Source organism: Phaseolus vulgaris, chromosome 4, assembly GCF_051622355.1.
Source record: "Phaseolus vulgaris cultivar YP4 chromosome 4, ASM5162235v1, whole genome shotgun sequence".
Lineage (NCBI taxonomy): Eukaryota > Viridiplantae > Streptophyta > Magnoliopsida > Fabales > Fabaceae > Phaseolus > Phaseolus vulgaris.
Genome location: NC_143501.1, coordinates 47263327 through 47285308, shown reverse-complemented (window position 1 = coordinate 47285308; position 21982 = coordinate 47263327). Strand labels below are relative to the sequence as shown.

General features: G+C 26.9%; 2 protein-coding genes across 2 annotated transcripts; one reads left to right on the top strand and one right to left on the bottom strand.

The window, feature by feature from the left end:
- Positions 1–4420: 4420 nt before the first annotated feature.
- Positions 4421–6114, top strand: LOC137836531 (mitogen-activated protein kinase kinase 9). Its single transcript, XM_090301731.1, has 2 exons — positions 4421–4749; positions 5483–6114. The coding sequence occupies exons 1-2, from the start codon at positions 4421–4423 to the stop codon at positions 6093–6095; spliced, it is 942 nt and encodes a 313-aa protein (XP_090157857.1). The 3' UTR covers positions 6096–6114.
- A 5813-nt stretch (positions 6115–11927) lies between these two features.
- On the bottom strand, positions 11928–13127 carry LOC137837916 (mitogen-activated protein kinase kinase 9). Its single transcript, XM_068647093.2, has one exon. The coding sequence runs from the start codon at positions 13050–13052 to the stop codon at positions 12099–12101; it is 954 nt and encodes a 317-aa protein (XP_068503194.2). The 5' UTR covers positions 13053–13127; the 3' UTR covers positions 11928–12098.
- Positions 13128–21982: the final 8855 nt, after the last annotated feature.

Sequence of the window (21982 nt, the reverse complement as noted above, 5' to 3'; positions counted from 1 at the left end):
ATTTATAAAATATGATTACATTTAATAATTATAATACATATTTCATGAATATAATATTTTCAACAAATTTATTGCATTCGATATATAATAAAGATTTATTGTATTTAAGTTTGTATGAAATATGTATTGCATTTAATATCTCTACTAAATATTTTATGCAAATTTAATAATTAGAACAAATATTTATTAAATTTAATAATTTTAATAAATATTTATTATGTTTAATAATTACATTAAATATTTATTATTGTAATATTTATAATAACATTTTTTCTAAAATATGAAATTGAATGAAAGGTAGAAAAAAAGTGTTAATAAATGGTTAAAACAATGATATTTTTTGTATAAAAGTCAAACAAGCTAGTAGTAACCATATCACATCTCTTGTCACTAGATTATGTTATATCACAACCACTTTTTTTCATCTTAAAAAAATAGCTTACAATTTGAATCAAAATCTATATTTTTTTTAAGTTGATCACTGTGGCCTTTTGTATAATTGTTCTTGAGTCATCATCTGTGTAGATTCAAACTGATTTTGTTGTACTAAAAAATATTTTTATATTACTTCCTACACATAATCTCATATTTTTATTCACCAATCATACTCACTAAACTATCACTTCATTTTTTGTTATATAATTTTATCACCAGAGATAATATTTTTATATATATTTGACTTTTTAGTAGGTTACCGAATGAGGGGGTGGTGTATAAAATAAAATGAGTGAAGAGTGAGTTGAATATAATAAAAATTTAAATATTTTTTTGTAGTATAATAAAAAAGGAAGCATATTTTAAAATAGAAAAGTTTGTGGTAATTAAAGAATTTAAAAGGGACCAGAAATTTTGGGAATTTCTTCTACGATACTTCTTCCTATTTTAAAATTTAAACATTTTAAGTTTTTTAATCACACGTGCAATGCGCATAGGACATGATAATACGTGTTTAAAGTATTATATTTTTGGCTAGAGCAGCTTTTGGTACACTTAATTTTATTTTAATTATTGGCTATTGGTGAGAGTGATCTCATACATTTATTCAATTTTAAAATGTTGTAAATATATAATTTAAAATTTATATAAAAAATATTAAAACAAATTTTAAAAACTAAAATAATTAATTATTATTTGATTTAATTAGAGACATTTTATAAATTAAAAAAATATTGATATTTAAAGTAATTTTTATTATTAATAAAAAATTAAAATGATTTTTAAGTTGATAATTATTAAAATTTAGTTATTTAGTACTTTATATTTAAATTGGTCTATATTAATATTTTAAAAATTAATTAAAATTTGAAATATTAGTAGCTAAAATTTAAGTTATTAATTTAGATACCAATTTAAAAATTATTTTATTAATAATAAAATTTTTGTAAATAATTTTTTAGTATTTAAATTAGGATCTAATTTAATTAGTGATTAATTATTTTTATTTTTAAATTTTATTATTATTTAAAGATTTTATGGTAGTGTATTATTAAGAAGTGATTTTAAATCTTTGACCGAAAATAAATAAAATTTAATTTGTTTTTATACAGACTAAAAATGACAATAAAAATTATATTTATATATTAAAACAATTTATATATTAAAACAACTTTATCAAAATATTTTACTCTCTTTACTCTCTCTATCGATACATTATTTTTTTCTTCTGCAAAAACAAGCATTAATATTTATTGAAATATAACAAATATCTATCAGTTTAAAAAAATTAAAAAATGTAGCCATTTTAGAGTAGAGGAAGTAGATAATTTTAATTATTGTAGTGGACATAACAATTAATTTTGGTTTAGTCGGTGATTTTTTTTATATATTGAGTTTTACGATATGCACACGGAATGTCCAAATAAAATGGTCACAATAATTTTATGATGAAAGAAGTTAGTGGTTGTTTCTTAAGTTCTTTGTGTTTTACTAACACATTATTATGAATCAAGGTTTGTTTCCATAATTCCTCTATTTTTTAATGCACTACCTTCTATATTTAAATTATAAGACGTTTAAAAAGAGTTAAACTCGAATGTTTTCATATAATTATAAATGATTGTTGTTAGCTGATAGTTGAAATATCAAGTTGTGAAAATTTTCATTTAAAAAAAGTTAAACTCATAAAAAAGTAAACAGTACTAAAAAAATAATTCATTCAAACTAAATTAAACTACTATTTTTTTAGTTTATAGGGAAATGTATTTTAGAACTAAATTTTTTCTTCCTTAAAAATTGAAGTAAATAATTATCTAAATTGTGTTTTCTTAAAAGAATTAAATTAATTAATTAAAATATTTGAGAGATATTCAATATTCTTTATCACTACAAGAAAATCATTAAATGGAAATTAAATTTAGATATAAAAAATAATTAGTTGTTATATTACTAAATTAGATATATTTTAAAAATTAAAAAAAAAATTCTAAATTCGTTTTTATTATTGTTAAATAGTTTCTAAATTGATATCTAATATTTTATTACCAAATTTAGAATCTAAATAATTGGTAGTTAAAACATTGAATTAGATACCAATTTAAAAACTATTCAACAATAATAAAAACTAATTTAAAAAATATTTTTTTTAGTTTTTAAAATAGTTTTTAATTTAATTAATATATTAACTAATAATTTTCGTATAATGTACCCAAGAATTTAAAAACCTTTCAACCATAAAAAATCAGCTGAGACCAGTCGTATAACATAAAAAAAACTTTAGATATCTACTAATCCTAAGATATATAAATTACGTTCTTAGTGTGTACAGAAAAATGAAATAAAATAAAAAGAATGTATTATTCTATTTTATTATTTCAAATTTATACATTAATTCATTTAATCACGTACAACGTTTCTTAAATATTAAGTATACGTACTCACGAAAACTTTTATAGACAAAATTGTACTGATAATAGGGAAATATTTAATATAGAAGAGAACAAATCATAAAACAAAAGTTAATTTTTTCACATATAACATGCTGTCATTTCATGGGAGTGAAATGTAATACTCTAAAACATAAAACATATATGTGTTTAGTTTATAAGTATATATACATAAGAAAAAGAATTTTATATATATATATATATATATATATATATATATATTCATGATCGGCAAACCATTCATTTTTCTATGAAATATAACCATAAACATATAATATAATTAACATATGAATAGTTTCACATATTATTTATCAAATATAACATCAAAATTCGTATAATTAATATATGAATAATATCATATATTATTTATCAAATACAACATAAAAAATTCGTATAAGGTGTATACTGATTCAATGCTTTCAAAAGACTATTATTAAATTCAAACTTATAACACTTATTATCATTTGAGTGTAGATTTTATCATATAACCTTTCATGTCTACACTTCCTAGTTGTATAAAATTGATTTAGTGTTGTTTTTCTTAGTTGTTGGTTTGGTTTTTCTTCTTGTAGTTTGTTGGGTAGGATTTTTGTTGTCTTAAAAGGTTTTGAAAGTTTTTTTTATTTGAATAAGAGTTAAATAATCATTAAAGTGACTCACATTTATTTATTCTTTTTTCTGATAAAAAAAAACACTTATAGTTGAGTATTAATGACTTACTCATTTAGTTTAGTATATGATACATTTGTCTATATATAACTCAATTGTCATATAACCTAGAGATCTCATAAAATTTCCTAACTTAATACTTACATCATATATCAAAGTTTCAATAATTTTTTCATTAGAAGCTATATTAACACTAACAAATCATCACATTAATACCAATATGTATTATATTTTACTCAATATTTGACTCTAAAACATATATTTTTAATTATTTTATTTAGATTTTCGTACATATTACATCCACGGATTTTTCACAATTAATTTTATATGTAATTGATATTTTATATTATTTAGATCATAATGGAATCGGTATGACATATCTCATATACCCAATATTATATGTGTTTTCTGATCTAGTATTTTAAATTAAAAAAAAAGTTATTTATGATAGTCTCTTGATTAAATGAATTTAATATATATATATATATAAACAAACTAATCAATAATTAAATTTAGTTTAAATTAAATTAATAAATTTAAACGTTAAGCCTCGTTAAGAGTTAAAAAAAAACTTCAAAATTAAAATGTTGATGTATTATTAAATTAAAACCATATATTATTAAATTTTTAAAGTAAAGATAAAGGTGAGAAACTGAAATTGCAAAGAAGGAAAGATATATCTTATCACATGCAAATTAAGTAAACAAAGAAATATTTTCCTTACTAAAAATCCGTACACAAGTACATGACACATTATCATTACCAAGGTGGGTCCCACTCTCTTATCTTTTTTTCTTTCCTTATTAAACACATCACACTTTCACTGAATAAAAACCTTCACTCTCTCTCGCATTTCCTTAACCACTGCAATGGCTCTCATTCGCCACCACCCTCGTTACCCTAACCTCCGTCTTCCACTCCTAGACCTCTTCGAGCGCCGCTCCGTTTTCCCTCTCCCCGCCACCACCGTCAAATCTGTCAGTGACAACGGCATTAACATTGGTGACCTTGAGAAGCTCCTCATTCTTGGTCATGGTAATGGTGGCACTGTGTACAAAGTGTGCCATAAAGACACTTCTGCAACCTATGCACTGAAGATTATCCGCAGCAATGTTCATCGCGCACTTTCAGAAATCTCAATCCTTCGTCGTGCCACTCACTGTCCCTATGTGGTTGGCTTCCATGGCTCTTTTCAGAAGTCCAACGACAAAATGGTAATAATACGTTCACACCTCACATATTTTATATACTACGTTACAACTTTCATATTGAATTTTTAACTAATCATGTTAACTTGACACAGAAATTGTGTCAAATTAATACACTGAAATCGTGTTAATTTGACACAACTTCTGTTATGTCAATTTAAAATTGTGTTAAATTTGTACAACTTTTTTATATATATATAATAATTTTTTTTATTATATTATATTTTTAATTTAATTATATTTAAAACTGTAAGTACAATTCTATTTTTTTTTCAAATTTTTAAATATAATAACAATTTTTTTTATTTTTTTATTAATCAAATAACCAAATTAATATATTACATTACCATCAAACATATTCATACACGATTATTCAATTTTTTTTTCTTAAAACTTACATCCATAAAATATATTTTATGTATCAAATTAATTTTAAATATTATATGACTTATTAATAAATATGTTCAAGAATTTTTTTAAAAAAATAAAAAAAATAAAATATATATATATATATATATATATATTTAACACGAATTACTTAAATTTATAATTTTTTTAAAAGAAACCTCATTTTTAATAAAATGAAAAAAAATCCCCTCTTTAATAAAAAAACCTTCAATATTATTATTTTAGCATTTCTTTTATATCATTTAATTAAATTTTTTTTATTATACATATTTATATCTAAATTTATTAGATCATTGTATATCAGAATTGTGAAAGTATGATTTCTCATGACGAAATGGCGATACTGATGGAGTACATGGACAATGGCAGCCTTGAAAGTGCCCTAGCCACCAATGGCACCTTCTCCGAAGAGAGACTTGTGGTAGTGGCGCGTGACATCCTCAATGGTCTCGCCTACCTCCATGCACGCAACATCATTCATCGCGACATCAAGCCTGCAAACATCCTCGTAAACACGAAAGGCGAGGTGAAGATCGGTGACTTCGGAGTTAGCAAAGTGGTGAGTGACACATTGGAGATGTGCAACTCTTACGTGGGCACAAACGCGTACATGAGTCCTGAACGGTTCAACCCTGATGCGTATGGAGGGAGCTATGATGGTTTTGCCGGTGATGTGTGGAGCTTTGGCTTGAGCCTCTTTGAACTCTATGTGGGTCACTTACCATTTCTCGAAGGTGGTGAAAGGCTGAACTGGGCCACCCTTGTGTGTGCCATTTGCTTCAATGAGCCACCAAGCTTGCCTGAGACTGCATCAATGGAGTTTCGGAACTTCATGGCGTGTTGCCTGAAGAAGGAGCCTGGTGAGAGGTGGACCACAACTCAACTCTTAACTCATCCATTTATATGCAAAGACCTAAGAAGCTTCTAGTGGGTGGTCATATGTTAACATTAGAGCAGAAAATATACACTTTATAAATCAATAAAATAATATTTTAATTACATTTAATATATTTTTTAATTTTAAATATTATAATATTATTATAATGTGATGTCAAGTATATGGTTTTAGTGTGTTTTCAAACAAATCTTTTCACTTGGACAAAATAGCAATACCTCAGCCATATTAAAAAACGGTTAAAAAAACATCATTAATAATAATAAAAAAGTTAGTAAACTTGTAATTATACAATGTTTTTAACGATGGTATGTCTGGAATCGTCATTAAAAACCAGTCAAATAGGTAAATAACGACAGTTGTGTATGGAACAGTCGTTAATAAACAAAAACAGATAGACAATTAACGATAATTATGTCCATAACTATTGTTAATTATTTGTTTTTAAAATTCCGTCAATGTTTTTTCATCCTCACTTCTTCATTCTCGCTTCCCTCTTCACTTGTTCACTCCAACTCACTCTTCACTCTCGATTTCGCTACTATTCATCATGCCACATTCGTTCCGCTTCAGCACCACTCCGTTGCACTCCCGCCCCACGCCACTGCGCTGTTGCACCCATAACCCCCTGCACCCGCGAACTTGCACCTCCGTCATCATCCTTGCGTTGTTGCTCCTCCCGCACCGCTGCTCGTCTCGTGTTGTTGCTCATCCCGTGCCATCGCTCTCGCCGCACGCCTCTCCCTGCCCCTCCACGCGCCTTCACACTTCTCTCACGAGCTCCACGCGCCTTCACACTTCTCTCACGAGCTCCACGCGCCTTCACACTTCTCTCACGAGCTCCACGCGCCTTCACACTTCTCTCACGAGCTCCACGCGCTCCTTGCTCCCCCCGCGGCACCAACGACCAAAGTTGTTGTCTTTTAAGACCTTTCCAATTAGCAAGCTTCCTTAACAGTAATTCCTCTTTAGAGGTTCAACAGTTTTGTACTGATAAAAGCTGGAACTTGAAATTGCTCTATAATCATTCTCCCTATGCCACAACTTTCCACATCCTTCTACAATCTTTCTCTCTTCATTCTCCTTTGACGGAAGTTATTAACTCCTCTCCTCCAGCTTTACCTGCACCAAAAAAACACCTTCCCCACGTCACAACTAATATAGAGATTCAAAACAGACCCGTCCCTTTGACCTTGAGGATTTTATTTTATTGCTACAACCCAACCCTACATGCATAATGTTGAATACACATTTATACACTTATCTAGTTGCCATATTAATACAAGTTAAAGGTGATAAAATCCAATATGAAAAAGAAAAATTAATTTTCCTTTCTTTATGTTTCATCCATACTCATGATTGTACTTGTGCCAAAGTAAAAATTTCATCTGCATGTATCTTTGCTTGGTTAAAGATAACCCTATTTTTGTGCTTCCATATACTCCATATTACTGAGACCCAAAGATTTTTCCATAACCTATTACCTTCTTGATTAAAGCATATGCAAAAGAATTGTTCATAATGATAATTTAACTCATTTTGAAACTACATTTATGTGTAAATGGTTGTGTTTTTTATGGAATGGTTGAGTTGTTAGGCTATATATTTTTATTGCATCATGGAATTGTAATTTTGATTGCAATGGTATGTTGTAACGAGGTAATGAAATACGAAATTGAATTATTGGATCGTTGTTGTAGATTTTATCAATAGTTTTTTTTTCTATATTTTTTGTTCAACGAAGACAGTCTTAGCTAGCAAATCTCAACTCAAGTGGCAAATTGAAAATTTAATCAATTAATTTCACTCAGTTAAAAATCATTTCATTTGAGAAATCTAAACCTAACTACAAATTGAAAATTTAATCAATTAATTGTTTAGCAAAGGATAATTTAGCCTAATAAATATCAACTCAATAGCAAATTAGAAATTTAATCAATCAAATTCGTTCAATAAACGCTAACCTATCAAGTGAAATTTCTATGAGTATTAAACGATTTAAGTTGGAATGGATAGAATGATGTTTTGATGATGTGATTTAACAAAAATATATTGTGATAATTGTATATTTATAAATCTTTGAGTATGATTGATGAATTGATACTTTTGTGTGTGATGATGTAAGTAATCAAAATATATATATATATATATATATATATATATTTTAAACATAATACATTATAAAACACAATATATATTGTTGAGATTATTCCTGACCTAAATACCAAGACGTTCAACATATAACAATTACCCAATTACAATATAATACATTATATTTCAAATACAGTATAATAAAACTAATTATTTATATAAATAATTTTAAACTAAATAATAACTAAAATTAGAATATTTAAAAATAAAATATTAATTTTGAGTGTGAACATAAACGGAGTTGTAGCAGAAATTGAGGCAATGTGATTGTGACAGAGGCAACAAAAATGGCGATAAGAGTGACAACGAAATATCAGATAAGCATGAACAGAAGAATCCAGTTCAGTGTGGATTGGTTACATGAGAGGTTGAGAGTCGAGTTTGAAGAGTAAAAAATTTAACAAATTCAAATTTTGTTTCATAATATACATGTCTTGAATGTCTTCTTTTTTTTACGGTATCTTCTAATGGTTGTTATCTAATCATTTATATGTGCTCTAAACATTATTGCTTAGAAGGGACTAATGACGACTTTTTTTTTATAAAAATGCATCACTATTCAACTTGACATTTCAGTTAAACTGACACTTTAAATAACAACAATCATCTGTCATCACATGAAAAAAAAATATTATCAAAAAAAGAAAAAAAATACAAAAATATGGGGAATTAGGCCAAAACTCATATGTTAACAAAAACGATACATTGGTAGACTATACCTATTCATAAAGAATTCTAAGAACATACTAGTTATACCAATAAAATTATTCTCTATGAATAAATTCTAAATTAGCCAACTTAAAAGCACACGCATGACAAGTATTTCATTGATTACAAAGCATCCATAGAACATTAGTCCTAACAATAAACGCAACACAAACCAAGACAAAATCACATTCGAATTAGACAACTGATGACGATGTTGTAAAGACTCATATTGTTTTTCTTCAATCATTAATATTTCTTTTTGCTAATTTTTTTTATAATGATTAACTTTATTAAAAAAAATATGTTGTTTTCGCTCAAACTAATAATAAAAGTAAACATATATTTTAAATATATTTATGTTTTACTCCATTCAGTTTTTTCATTATTTAAAAAATAATAATTTAATCATTATTAACTTATATTTTTATGAGACAAATTAACTAAAATAAATCAATATTTTTATTAAACTTTTCTTAACATTTAAAAATAAACAACATCAAGCAAAAATTTTAAAATAAAAAGGAATCAATTTAAACATAACATTTTACTAACTTAGTTTTTTTTTAAGAAAATTTACTTGATGAGTTTTTTATGTTTTTTTATTTATATATATTTTTATTAACAAAATTTAATGTAGATTAAACGTTTTATTAATTTTAATTTGTGCTTTAGTTAAAGGTATTGTTAGAATTTTTAAAAAAATATAAGGATACTGGGGCTATATGGAGAATTTGTCATATTCAAGAATTCTACTAGTTTCGGATTTATTTAAAGTGGATGTAATATTTTGTTTTTTATTTTCAACCCACATTTGGTACAAATTGAAAACGATTTTTAACTCAATTTATAAATATGTTTATATTCATTTTAAAAATGAAAATAATTGTTAATATGATTTTGGTTTTAAAAAAACAACAACATGGTCATGTGATAATAATCTTTTATCATTATTATTATTATTTGTACCACTACCATATCCGTTGATACCACTATTATCATCATGAATGCTATTGTAACTACTAACTATATTGTCACTATCACCATGACTTTAGTGCCACCAACATTAATATATTACAAGCCATTACTTGTTGCTATCATTACTATTAGATTAATAAATGTTAAATAAATAAAATAGTTACCAAACTATTTTTACTAAAATTAAAAAAAAAAATATTTTCAGTTTAATTGGATCTCATATAAGTTTTTCGTTTCTCTTATGTTTTTGTACATTTTCCGTTTCTCTTATGGTTTTTCGTTTCTCTTATGTTTTGTACGCTTTCGGTTTTCCTTATGTTTTTTCTCTTATGTTTTGTCTTATGTCATTGTTAAGGTCACTATTTTATTGAGAATGCTTTTGTTGACTTTCTACTGTGTCTTCCTTGTCGTTGTTGCCGCCTTGCTCAGTCATATATTTGCTTTTCATTGAAAAAAATTTGTTTGCATTTTCCGGGGTTTCATTGGATGAAATACTAAGAATGTGAAGAAGTATGACATAGATGCACCAAGAGATCAAAAGAAATGCTAAAACAATGACCTTGTTCTTTGGAAAATGATAAGAAACTAAAGCAACAACGAAAAAGAAAAGAAACTAAACACATTCGTAAATGCGATTTATAAATGTGACTATCGAATTTACTAATGCGACTAAATAACCGCTTTCTTATCTCTTTAATTTAAGACTAGATGTACATTTGAATTTGAAAAATAATAAATTTATTTTTAATATTTTGAATTCGTTTTACAATATTTAATAGTTTTACTTTATTATGTTTTAAATTATTATTAGTATTTTTATTACTCATTTATGAAATGATTGTTTGATTTTATTATAAATTAAAAGAATCCTACGATAATTTATTGAGTTATAAAAAATTAAAATTTGAGGTCTGTTTTCCGTATTTGAATTAAAAAATAATAATTTCTTTTAAATACTTTACATCAATTCCTCATCTACACTATTTAATTATATAAATTTCTTTTTAAATACTTTGTACAATATTTAATTATTATATTTCCTTTTTAATTATTATTATTTGTTTAGTTTTATTAAAAATTGATTTTTTTAAATATTAAATGATAATTGGTTGAGTTAGATAAATGTCAGGTATATTATATATTAAAGTATATTTCAATATTTAAAATTAATATTTTTATAAAACATATGTTTTGTTGTGTTGGAAACACGTGTCACGTACATTTTTTTTTTGTTAAGATCTTTCTAGTTTCATCATCGTTCATTTTTACGAGTTTTTTCTCATTTAAAAAAATGTTTGTTTCGTTTTGTTATAAATTAAAAGAATTATAGAATATTAAATAATAATTTATTGAGTTATGAAAAATTAAAACTTTCTTTTTAATTATGGAGGTCTGTTTCGGTATTTGAATTAAAATATAATAAATTCTTTTAAATACTTTACTTTAATTACTCATCTACAATATTTAATTATATAAATTCCCTTTTAAAATACTTTGTATTAATTACTGTCTATAATATTTAATTATTATATTCCGTTTTTAATTATTATTTTTTTCTTTTCTTTTATAATATTTGTTTAAATTAAAATATTATTATTAAATTATGTTAGAAACACGTGTCTTTAATTTTTTTTTTCCACAAAACAATACAAGACACGTGAGATGGGTGGAAACAAAAAGTTACAAATAAAACAAATAAAATGACGATAGGCATGATGAGCGAAGGTAGTGCTCATTGCTCAACTTGCTAATGTGATGACAACTAAGTGCTAAAAAACTAAAGATTCTTCTTCCATATTCATGCACCTCATTCCAATTTCTTTCACTAATTTCACATTTCAATTTCTTTTTCTTGACACACCTTTAATCATCATTCATGACAAATATTTATTTTTCTTCTACACAAAATATATAGCATGATATTTTCTAAAAAAATTAAACTTTAATTAATAGAGAAACTAAAACAAATTCATTACTAATGTATCCAAGCTCTTGCTCTTGAATATGATGGATGATTGGACAATGAAAAAATTGAAGGAAAAAATCATATCTATTATGAATTTTTTTATCATTTGTGAACATAATTTACAAAGGAGAATGATTCTCCTTAAACTAAAAAAAATAGAATCCGGTGAATATACACATAGTCTCAAAAAGGATATTCCAAGATAAAGCAAAGTAAAATTATCCGGGTCAACCCACTTAGTGAGTTTCCGGGTCCTTGCACACAAACGGGTGGGTCAAGAGTTGTGCTGCCGTCCACCTATCACCGGACTCCTTCTTGAGGCAGGATTCGACGAAGCTGCGAAACTCCGCTGACGCGGTCTCCGGGAGGCTGGGAGGGTCACCGTAGCAAATAGCGCATATAAGGGTAGCCCAATCGGGTCGTTGACCCGTTTCAAGAAATGGGAAGTGACCCACGTAGAGTTCAAAAAGGGTCAAACCCAGACTCCATATATCCGCCGCAAAACCATTGTAGTTGCCGCCAGATGCTTCCGGGTCGAACCGTTCGGGACTCATGTAGGCGCACGTGCCAACATAGGACTTGCACGCTTCGAGCGCGCGACACATGAGTTTGCTGACTCCAAAGTCTGCAATCTTAACTTCTCCCTGTGAGTTTACGAGGATGTTCGCAGGTTTTATGTCGCGGTGCGCGATGTTGCGCGCGTGGAGGCACGCGAGGCCCTCCAGGATATCACGCGCCACCGCGGCGAGTCGCTTCTCGGAGAACGTGCCGCTGGTGGTGAGGGCGGTTTCGAGGGAGCCGCCGTCCATGTACTCCATGACGATGGCCACGTCGCCGGAGGGCTTTTCGAAGCAGCCGTGGAAGCGGACGACGTGGGGGCAGTCGGTGGCGCGGCGGAGGATGGAGCTCTCCGCGAACGCGCGGCGGCGCGTGGTGGCGTCGGCGTTGCTGTGGATGATTTTGAGCGCGTAGGTGGCGGAGGTGGTCTTGTGGCGGACCTTGTAGACTGTGCCACCGTTGCCGTGGCCGAGCACGGCGAGGTTCTCGAGGTCGGCGGCGGTGACTGCGTCTCCGCCGGCGGGTTTGGGGGCGGTGGGAGGGAGGGGGAGCGGGAAGCGGGGGCGGCGCTCTGAGGACTCCGGGAGGGGGAGGCGGAGATTGGGTTGTCGGCGGTGGCGGACTAGTGCCATCACGGTGGTTGGTGGCAGAGGAAGCAAATACTTGGAAGAAAAAAAGTAAAGTGAGGTGTGAATGGTGTGAGAGTTTTATAGGAAGTGAGTGGTAATAGATAGTGATGGTTTTGAAGGAAAGAGGGTGGATATGGGAGTGGGGCCCACTATTCTGAATAATAATAATAATAATTAATAACTAAAATATTGCATTGGATATGCATATTCACTTGCTTCAGCAGATTTTGTTTACTTTTATTTATTTATTTCTCCACGTGATTAAATGTAGCCAGCCTTTAACTTTTTATCCTCAATTTGATCATTTTATATATTATCTTCTTCAATTTAAAATACTTTCTTATATCTTCACCTTCCTCAAAGATAAAAACGTTAATGTTTATTGTGTTTAATGATACCAACCAATGAGGATTAATTAAGATCATGGTTCTTTAAGATATTTTAGATAAATACCTTATTATCTTAAATATCTTTTCCGGTAAAAAAAATAATCTTAAATATCTTTTATTAAGTAGTTAAGATTATGATTCCTTGGAAATTTATTAAGATGACAATTCTTTAAAAATAATTAAGATAATGATGATAAATTGTACCAAATATATTAGGTTGATAAATAAGGATTGATTTAAGATTTTATACAAAAGTAAAATCGTAAATTTGTTAAAAATCTATTAATTCGAAAAATTTATTGAATAACTGAAAGTTGGATATATATATATATATATATATATATATTTATTTTTTTATTTATTTTTTATTTTTTTTTACGTAATGAATAGTTAAAATACAGACATGCTAATCCATAGTGTATTTATTGTGTTATTTCCTATTTTTTTTATAAATATTTTGTATACATGAAAGTTTTTGGATTGAAAGACGTGGATGAATGATCTTTTTAGATATTTCAATCATTTCTTTTTTTAAAATATTTACTAAATAACTAATTATTTTTATAATTAATTAAAAAAAAATTAATATATTGTTCGTAAATATAGAATAATTTGTTAAACGTGATGAGACCGTTTATTAAATATAACTATATATAAACGATAAAAATAAAAAAAGCAAATGCACAGGCGCAATAGCTCTGGTATTTCCGCTAATATATACAAAGGGATTCCACTTTCTCTAACCGCTTTTGATTCTTTTTCTATTTTATCCTTATATACTTCATTATCATAGACATTACGTTATTTCCTATTTTTTCTAAAACATTTTGTATACTTGAGCGGTTACGAAGTGGACTTTAAGCCTAACTCAATCCCATAAAACCGGCTCATATAAGGGTGAGGTTTGCACCCATTTATATATTATGAAATGTCCTTATCTATAGTCGATGTGAGATCTCCAACAGTTTTGAATTGAGAGAGAGGTGGAGGGGGTTTTTTTTTTATATTTCAGTCATTTCCTTTTTTTAAATATTTACTAAATAACTAATTATTTTTATAATTAATTGAAAACTACTTTTTTAAAAATACAACTAATATATTGTTCATAAATATAGAGTAGTTTTTCAAACGTCGAACGAGACAGTTTATTAAATATGAAACCGTTTATTAGATTAGATGTGAAAACATTCTTACCACGTGAAATAATATTTTTTCATATCTTCATTTCTCTTAAGAATTATAGTTTTTATCTCATCTTATTATTTAATTTAATTGACATCTTTTATTTAATTTTTAATATTAAACATAACTATATATACATGATAAAAATAAAAAAGCAGATGTACAAGCCCTATTGCCCTGTGTTTCCATTAGTGTATATAAAAAGTATTTATCATTAAAACGTTTTTGATACACACAATTTATTTTATTTTTATATTAATATTTTATTTTATTTTAATTATTCCGTAATTTTCAAAGTGATAAGGATGTGAAGATATAAGGTAATTTGAATTCTATGAATAATGTGGGATGAAAAATTTTAATAGATTCATTTTATTTAATATCACTACTCCTATTTTTTTTCTCTCATTCTTTTATATTCCTTTTTTTTAATTTCATACCCATGTTACAAACAAAAATTAAGTGAATTGTATGTGTTTAGCAATCCAACTTTAACAATGATGTGTATACAAATAACGTATATTTTTTTAGTAACTTAAATATTAAAATTGAATGTTGTAACTTCCAATAATAAACAACCGATAAATGTTTATATATCTAATTCTTGCTAGGGCTTAGTGATGGGTTGGGAAGAAAGGGTTTCAATATGTAGCACGGATACTGACACTGATAGAACACGGACACGAAGATACGTAATATCTTTAAAATGTAGAACACGGGGACACAAATCTATATATTATATAATTATGAATTATATAAATTGACAATAAAGATTATGTGCATAAGTATGTTCCAGATTATTTTTTGGAGCATAAAAATGTTTTTCATGACTGGTTCACAAAGATTTGTTTATTATTTTTATAATCATAATAACAATTTTGTACAATAAAGTTTGAGTTTTTAGAAAATTAATGTATTTTTCCTTTTTAAAATTGTGTTAGAACCATATTAGAATTGTCAGAAATCTAACAAATACATTTTGAATTTGACACTTCACAGATACGTGTCCTACATGTGTCATACGAGTGTCGGTGTTCGATGACACGCCATTTAAGAGGAGTGTCTGAGCTTCATATTTCAATCTATGTAGCACAGACACTTATACGACACAAACACAAACACGAAAATACGTAAAATCTCTAAAATGTATGACATGGAGACACAGATCTATATATTATATAATTATGAATTATATAAATTGACAATAAAGATTATGTGCACAAGTATGTTCCAGATTATTTTTTGGAGCAGAAAAATGTTTTTCATGACTGGTTCACAAGGATTTGTTTTTTATTTTTATAATCATAATAACAATTTATACAATAAAGTTTGAGTTTTTAGAAAATTAATGTATTTTTTCTTTTTAAAATTGTGTTAGAACTGTACTAGAATTGTCAGAAATCTAATAAATACTTTTTAAAATGGACACTTCACGAATATTTGTCCTACAGGTGTCCGATATCGAACACCGACATGTCATTTAAGAGGAGTGTCCGAGCTTCATAGGTTTCACTTAAAAAAAAATAATACTTCATTTTTAAAAAAAAATCTATATAAAAATACGAAAATGTAAACATTTATTGTGAAAAGTGTTAATTTTTTACTTCTTAAATTAATATTTTTATTTAAAGTACAAATCAATAGATTATTTGTTTTAGTAACTTTGTTTCAGAAATTAGAAATTCATACGGGTATATATATTATTTGTACAGGAAGTAATTTCATTATATATACGAATTTTCAATAACTATAAATTATTAATATTTATAGAAATATATAATATTAATATTTATATATTGATAATTATATTTATAAGTATTAAAAGTTCAGAAAGACGTATTAAATATTATAAATAATTCCGTATATCTCTTTCATTAATAACTATATTTATAAATATTATTATTTTTCTATATACTATTAATATATTTGTATAAGAAGGAAGCAATTCTCTTAATTTTATATATCTATAATTAATTATTTTGAAAATATACTTTGCTTTTAAAATAAATATTTTCTTTTACTTTGCTGCCATTATGTTTATAATAACAAATGAACATCAATATACATCAAAGTGGTGTTATTGTTGGAAATCAACGTATAAGAAAAATATATTATTTACAATGTTATATATATTTTCTTTCACGTGATTAATTTGGAATTAACGAATGTGTCCAAATATTTGTACATTAATTTTCATGTTTAGATATGATCCATGATCACTGACAAGTTATTTTTTTTTATAATTTAATTAATAGATATTAGTCATAATTATCTTAATTAATTTAAATTAGAAAGTGTATTTATTAAAACGACAAAACATCCTATCACAGTAACTTTGTTATACTTTTAAAGGAAAAATCAAATTAATTTATTATGTGTATCCACATCTTTTAATTTTGTTATAAATTTATGTCTATTTATATATTTTAAATATTATTAAATTATAATAATAAATAAATTTAATATTTTAATTACTATTTATCTAATTTAATAATTAAGGCTAAAATCTTCTTAATGCTATAGATATATACTTGTGAATACGATTTTATTTGTTTAAATAAAAATAATGTTTATTATTTCATAAACATGGTGACATCATATAAACTTTAATCATATATGGTGTATTGGTCTATATATTTATGTTTTTATTAAATATAACAGTACAAATTATATATTTAATATAAATGTACAAATAATAATGTTGTTTATTTAATTTTTAATATTAAAAATAATTATATATAAATAATAAAAATAAAAAATCTAATACATAAACGCATCTATTTTACCATTGTCATAACAAATATTGTTTTATTTTTTTTTACATAAGTCAATCTATAAAACAAACTTTATCTATAGTCTTTTCATTTCATCATCTGGAGTATAAATAAAATAATAATAATTAATATTACATTGAAAAGGGTAAAATGAAACATATTTGAAAACTTATATTTTTTTTACACAACATAAATTATAACAAAAATAGAGTATATTTTATATAATTTTTACTTTCTCACTCAGGTTAATTTTTATCCAGTGTAGAACTGAAGTCAAACAATTGTTTTAATCTCATAAATTATTATATAAATCTCAGTACTGGTCATTTCAGTCTCTAATTTAAAATTCTGGTAAAAACCATTGGAACAAATATATTAATAGAAAAAATTGTGGCTAATTTTATCAATAACTATGGTGGCTACGTTAAAAATTGTGGTAGTGGAAGAAAATTAATAGAAACATTTCTGAAGAATATTCTTCTGTCATTGTTTTGTCTTGTGCTGAAAAGCTTATTCAATGTTAAGCATCTTGCATATTGTTTACGTTGCTATTACGTAAGTTTTTTTTTTTTTTTTTTACCAAATTGATGGAATATGTTAAAACATTAATTGGTTTAAGTTTTCTCCCACATTTTTTTTTACCTTTAAATAATACTCCTTCGAATGAAATAAAAATACATGGGATTTAAATTATTCTTAATTATTTTTTTTATTTTTTAGATATTTTGTTTGAGATTCTTAGCTATGTTGTTTCAAATGTTATTTCGGTTCATGAAATAAAAATTAATTTTAGATATAAAAAATAGTTACTAGACTATTTTATAGACTAAAAAAAGTTTTGGTTTCTAAATTAATTTATATTATTGTTAAATGATTTTTAAATTTGTATTTAATTAGCAACTAAGATTTTGCTATTAAATTTATACTCTAAATAATCAGTAGTTAAAATTTTAGTAGTTAATTAGATACAAATTTAGAAACTATTTAACAATAATATAAATTAATTTAGAAACATTTTTTTTAGTTTCTCAAATGATTTCTAATTTAATCACTATAACAACTAATTTTTTTTTTTAAATTAATTTTTATTTCAGGATTTTCTTGTAATAATAATACTATACTTATATATTAAAAAATGGTATTTTTGATAAGAATATAACAGTTGTGTTTTTAAGATCAATCTATATCTCAATTTGCCTTAAAAACTAGTCATGAACATGAATTCTCATCCCATAGATTAAACGTAGTTGAGCAAAACATTAATGATGGTATTTCAATTGGCAAAAGCATCCAAATAGGTTGTTTTTGCAAAAAAAAAAATGATGTTTTTATTTTACACTGTTAGAAATAAGTCAAATAAAATAAAGGCAAATCATAGTATATAAATTATTATAAAATTTTACTTTATGAATGGGTTTTTGTAAGATTTTAAACTTAATTATTTATATATTATTAATTGATTTTAAAATGAATATAAAATTTTCAGTATCATTATAAATTGACTTAAAAGTCCATGTACTCCAACTATACTAATCTCTTATTTTAAAACTTGGGAATCTTTTGAGTGTATTTTTATAATGGAGAAGATTTAAATAGGACAATATATTTGCTTGGATAAGCACTTCCATAAGATAGAGCCAGAAGCCAAAAACAACAAGTGAATAAGCCTTCCATAAGACAAGTTTATTTTTATTTTCTGAAAAGGGTCAATAGTGACAATAAGTTATTATTTCAATTATAAAAAGTATTGTTGTGTGGGCACATCAATAATTTGAAGAAGAGAGGAGAAGATTCCTTCTTACCAGAAAACAAGACTGCAAAACATGTGGCTTATTACAAAATCTTATACTTTCTATTTTTTACTTTGATTTTTTTTTATTTGTCCTACGTTTATTAATAAGATTAATGTTCCGTAAATATTTCGTAATCGATGAAATACTTGTCTTAATTATTGTGAAAAAATTAGGTTTAAGGTTACTTATATTTTTCGTGAAGAAAATACATGTGCAGATAAGTTATCTAATTTAGAATTTATTCATAAAAAACAATTTTATTGGTATAATAGGTTTCCATCTTGTCTATTCTTAGAATTCTTTATGAATAAGTATAGTCTATCTATGTATCGTTTTTGTTAACATATGGGTTTTGGTGTGGTCTAGTCCCCCATATTTTTATATTTTCTTTCTTTTTTCTTATTATAATAAATTTTTTTTCATGTGATGGTAAATGATTGTTGTTGCTAGAAATGTCAACCTAACTGAGATGTCAAATTACATAGTGATGTCAAACATGAAAGTTTTTATAAAAAAAAACATTAACACATTCAGACACAAAAACACTACTTGCATTTTCCGCTCCAGCACATAAATTTAAACATCATTGTTATTATTACGGTTACTATTAAAAACAACCGAATAACAAAACTATATGAAAAAAAAAATAATTGTTTCGATACGTTCAATAGTCTCATATCATTTAAAAGTCGAAGTTGGGATCAGTTTATATACATTTTCATCCCTCAAGTTAATGAAGCGCTTTTAAAAAACAAAACTATAACGAAACTCTGAACTCTAAAACGAACAATATTTCGAATATGATGATTCACTCTAACAATGTTATTTAAACTAACTTAAATCATAATTTATTATTTGAATTAGGTAAATAGTGAGTTTGAAATGTATGCATTTGGAATAGGGTGGTGTCAATTAATATGGTTTGGATAATTACTAATGAATGGTCCCAGAAATCAAGTTGCACAACTTGTGAGAGGGCTGCTACCGGATTCAGGCTCAAAACCATGCATTAAGTTAAACATTAATTAATCAGCCTAATTAAGTTTTATTTTTTGTTAGAAAATATTAAACACATCATTATCAAGTTGTGAAAATTTAACCTAACTTTGTTTCTGTAAATAGTGTTCAATTCAGAGATTGGCAAGTACATCACTAATTTGTATACTGTAATTTTTAGAATGCTCTTATTTTTATCTTACTAGAGTTGGGTCCATGTGTCCTTAAAATATGTGGCAGCTGCCACCACTTGCATCACATCAGAATGGAACCATTACTCCATGTTCCCTCAAATCCTAACTAAATACACAAATCCATTGCAACTTGACAAGGAAGAACCCATGCATGAACTGTATACAAAAGAAAAAATGGCCCAATGTTTAGCTTTCCACAGTGAGTCTCACTCATTGTGATTAATGAATACTGATGAACAAACCATGGTATTAGACTTATGATATGTGAGTAACTCAACTCATATAATTGAAATATTGAAGATCAAAATTTATAATTGAGGTGATCAAGGTTCTGAGAAATGCATATACATACCCTTTTAAATAATGATGAATTGTAGTGTGATTGAGAGGGACATTAACCTACTGGCAGCCAGTGTTGGATGTGGATCTTTGAACTTCATGACAAAAGTTACAAAAAGACAAAAGTAGAAAAAGGAAAGTTCATGCTTCTGAGAAAAAATCTAGAAGGACCAGTGTGAACCACGTATACCAGGAATTGACCACCACTACTGATATTCATCAGCAAACACTTTTCAAGAGTTTCCAGAACTAATTCAGTAACTTAACCAGATGAGACTTATTACAGTTTATATAACTTAGATTTTTTTAGTGACATGGATTGTTAATCTTTTGCAGGTTTAATTAATATTCAAGTGATCGGTTATAAAATACATGAATATGTTGGTGGAGCACGTGAAATGAATTAAAAGTTTTCAATATTTTACACACGTTAATCTCGCAACCTCCAATTAAAATTCTAATGGGTACTGTCAGATCACAAATTCTATTGGAATAAACATAAATAATGATAATTTTTGTTTGTATACTACAGACCCTTCATTGAAAACCAAATGTAAAACAACAGTAAATGACACAATAATTGCTCTATCAAGCAAATGATAGACATCATCCCTTGATTCCAAAATTGCTCTATCAAGCTACCATAACAAAACAATTGTCAATTTGTCATAACAAAAGCTTCACCAAATCAGTAATGAACCCAACCAGCATCACCAACGTTATCAAATCCTAAAGTTAACTCACAAACCCTTACAAGTTTAAGAGTCCACTGAAGGGTTACGAGTTGACTCGTGAGTAGACTCAAATCCACTGAAGGGTCACGAGTTGACTCATGAGTAGACTCGTTTTTTAGTAAACTCGCAGTAGATTTGGTGAATGTTGGTGCAAACTTGTAAATTCAAGGCCGAGTCACCAAGTTCTAAAAAAATCCAAAATAGATCTCATCTTCATTTGGTGGGGCTTTTTTTAGGATTGAAAAATTAGGATATATTGGGTGTAGGGTTAGGCATTTATAAATTGGGTTGGGGGCTTAGCTGATTGAGTTTAGGTTGGGTTTGGAGATTTTTTGACAGACTGAGATTTTGGCAGATTAGAAATTTTTGGACAGATTGAGTTTTTTTTAGATTTTTGGCAGATTGGTTTGGAGATATTTTTTATTTAGTAGGATTAATTTTTTTTTTTATGAAGTAGACTCTTACAAGTCGAGTTCTCAAACCTCCCCGAGTCTGATAAGCAAAAGCCATAATAATGAACAAAGATAATTAC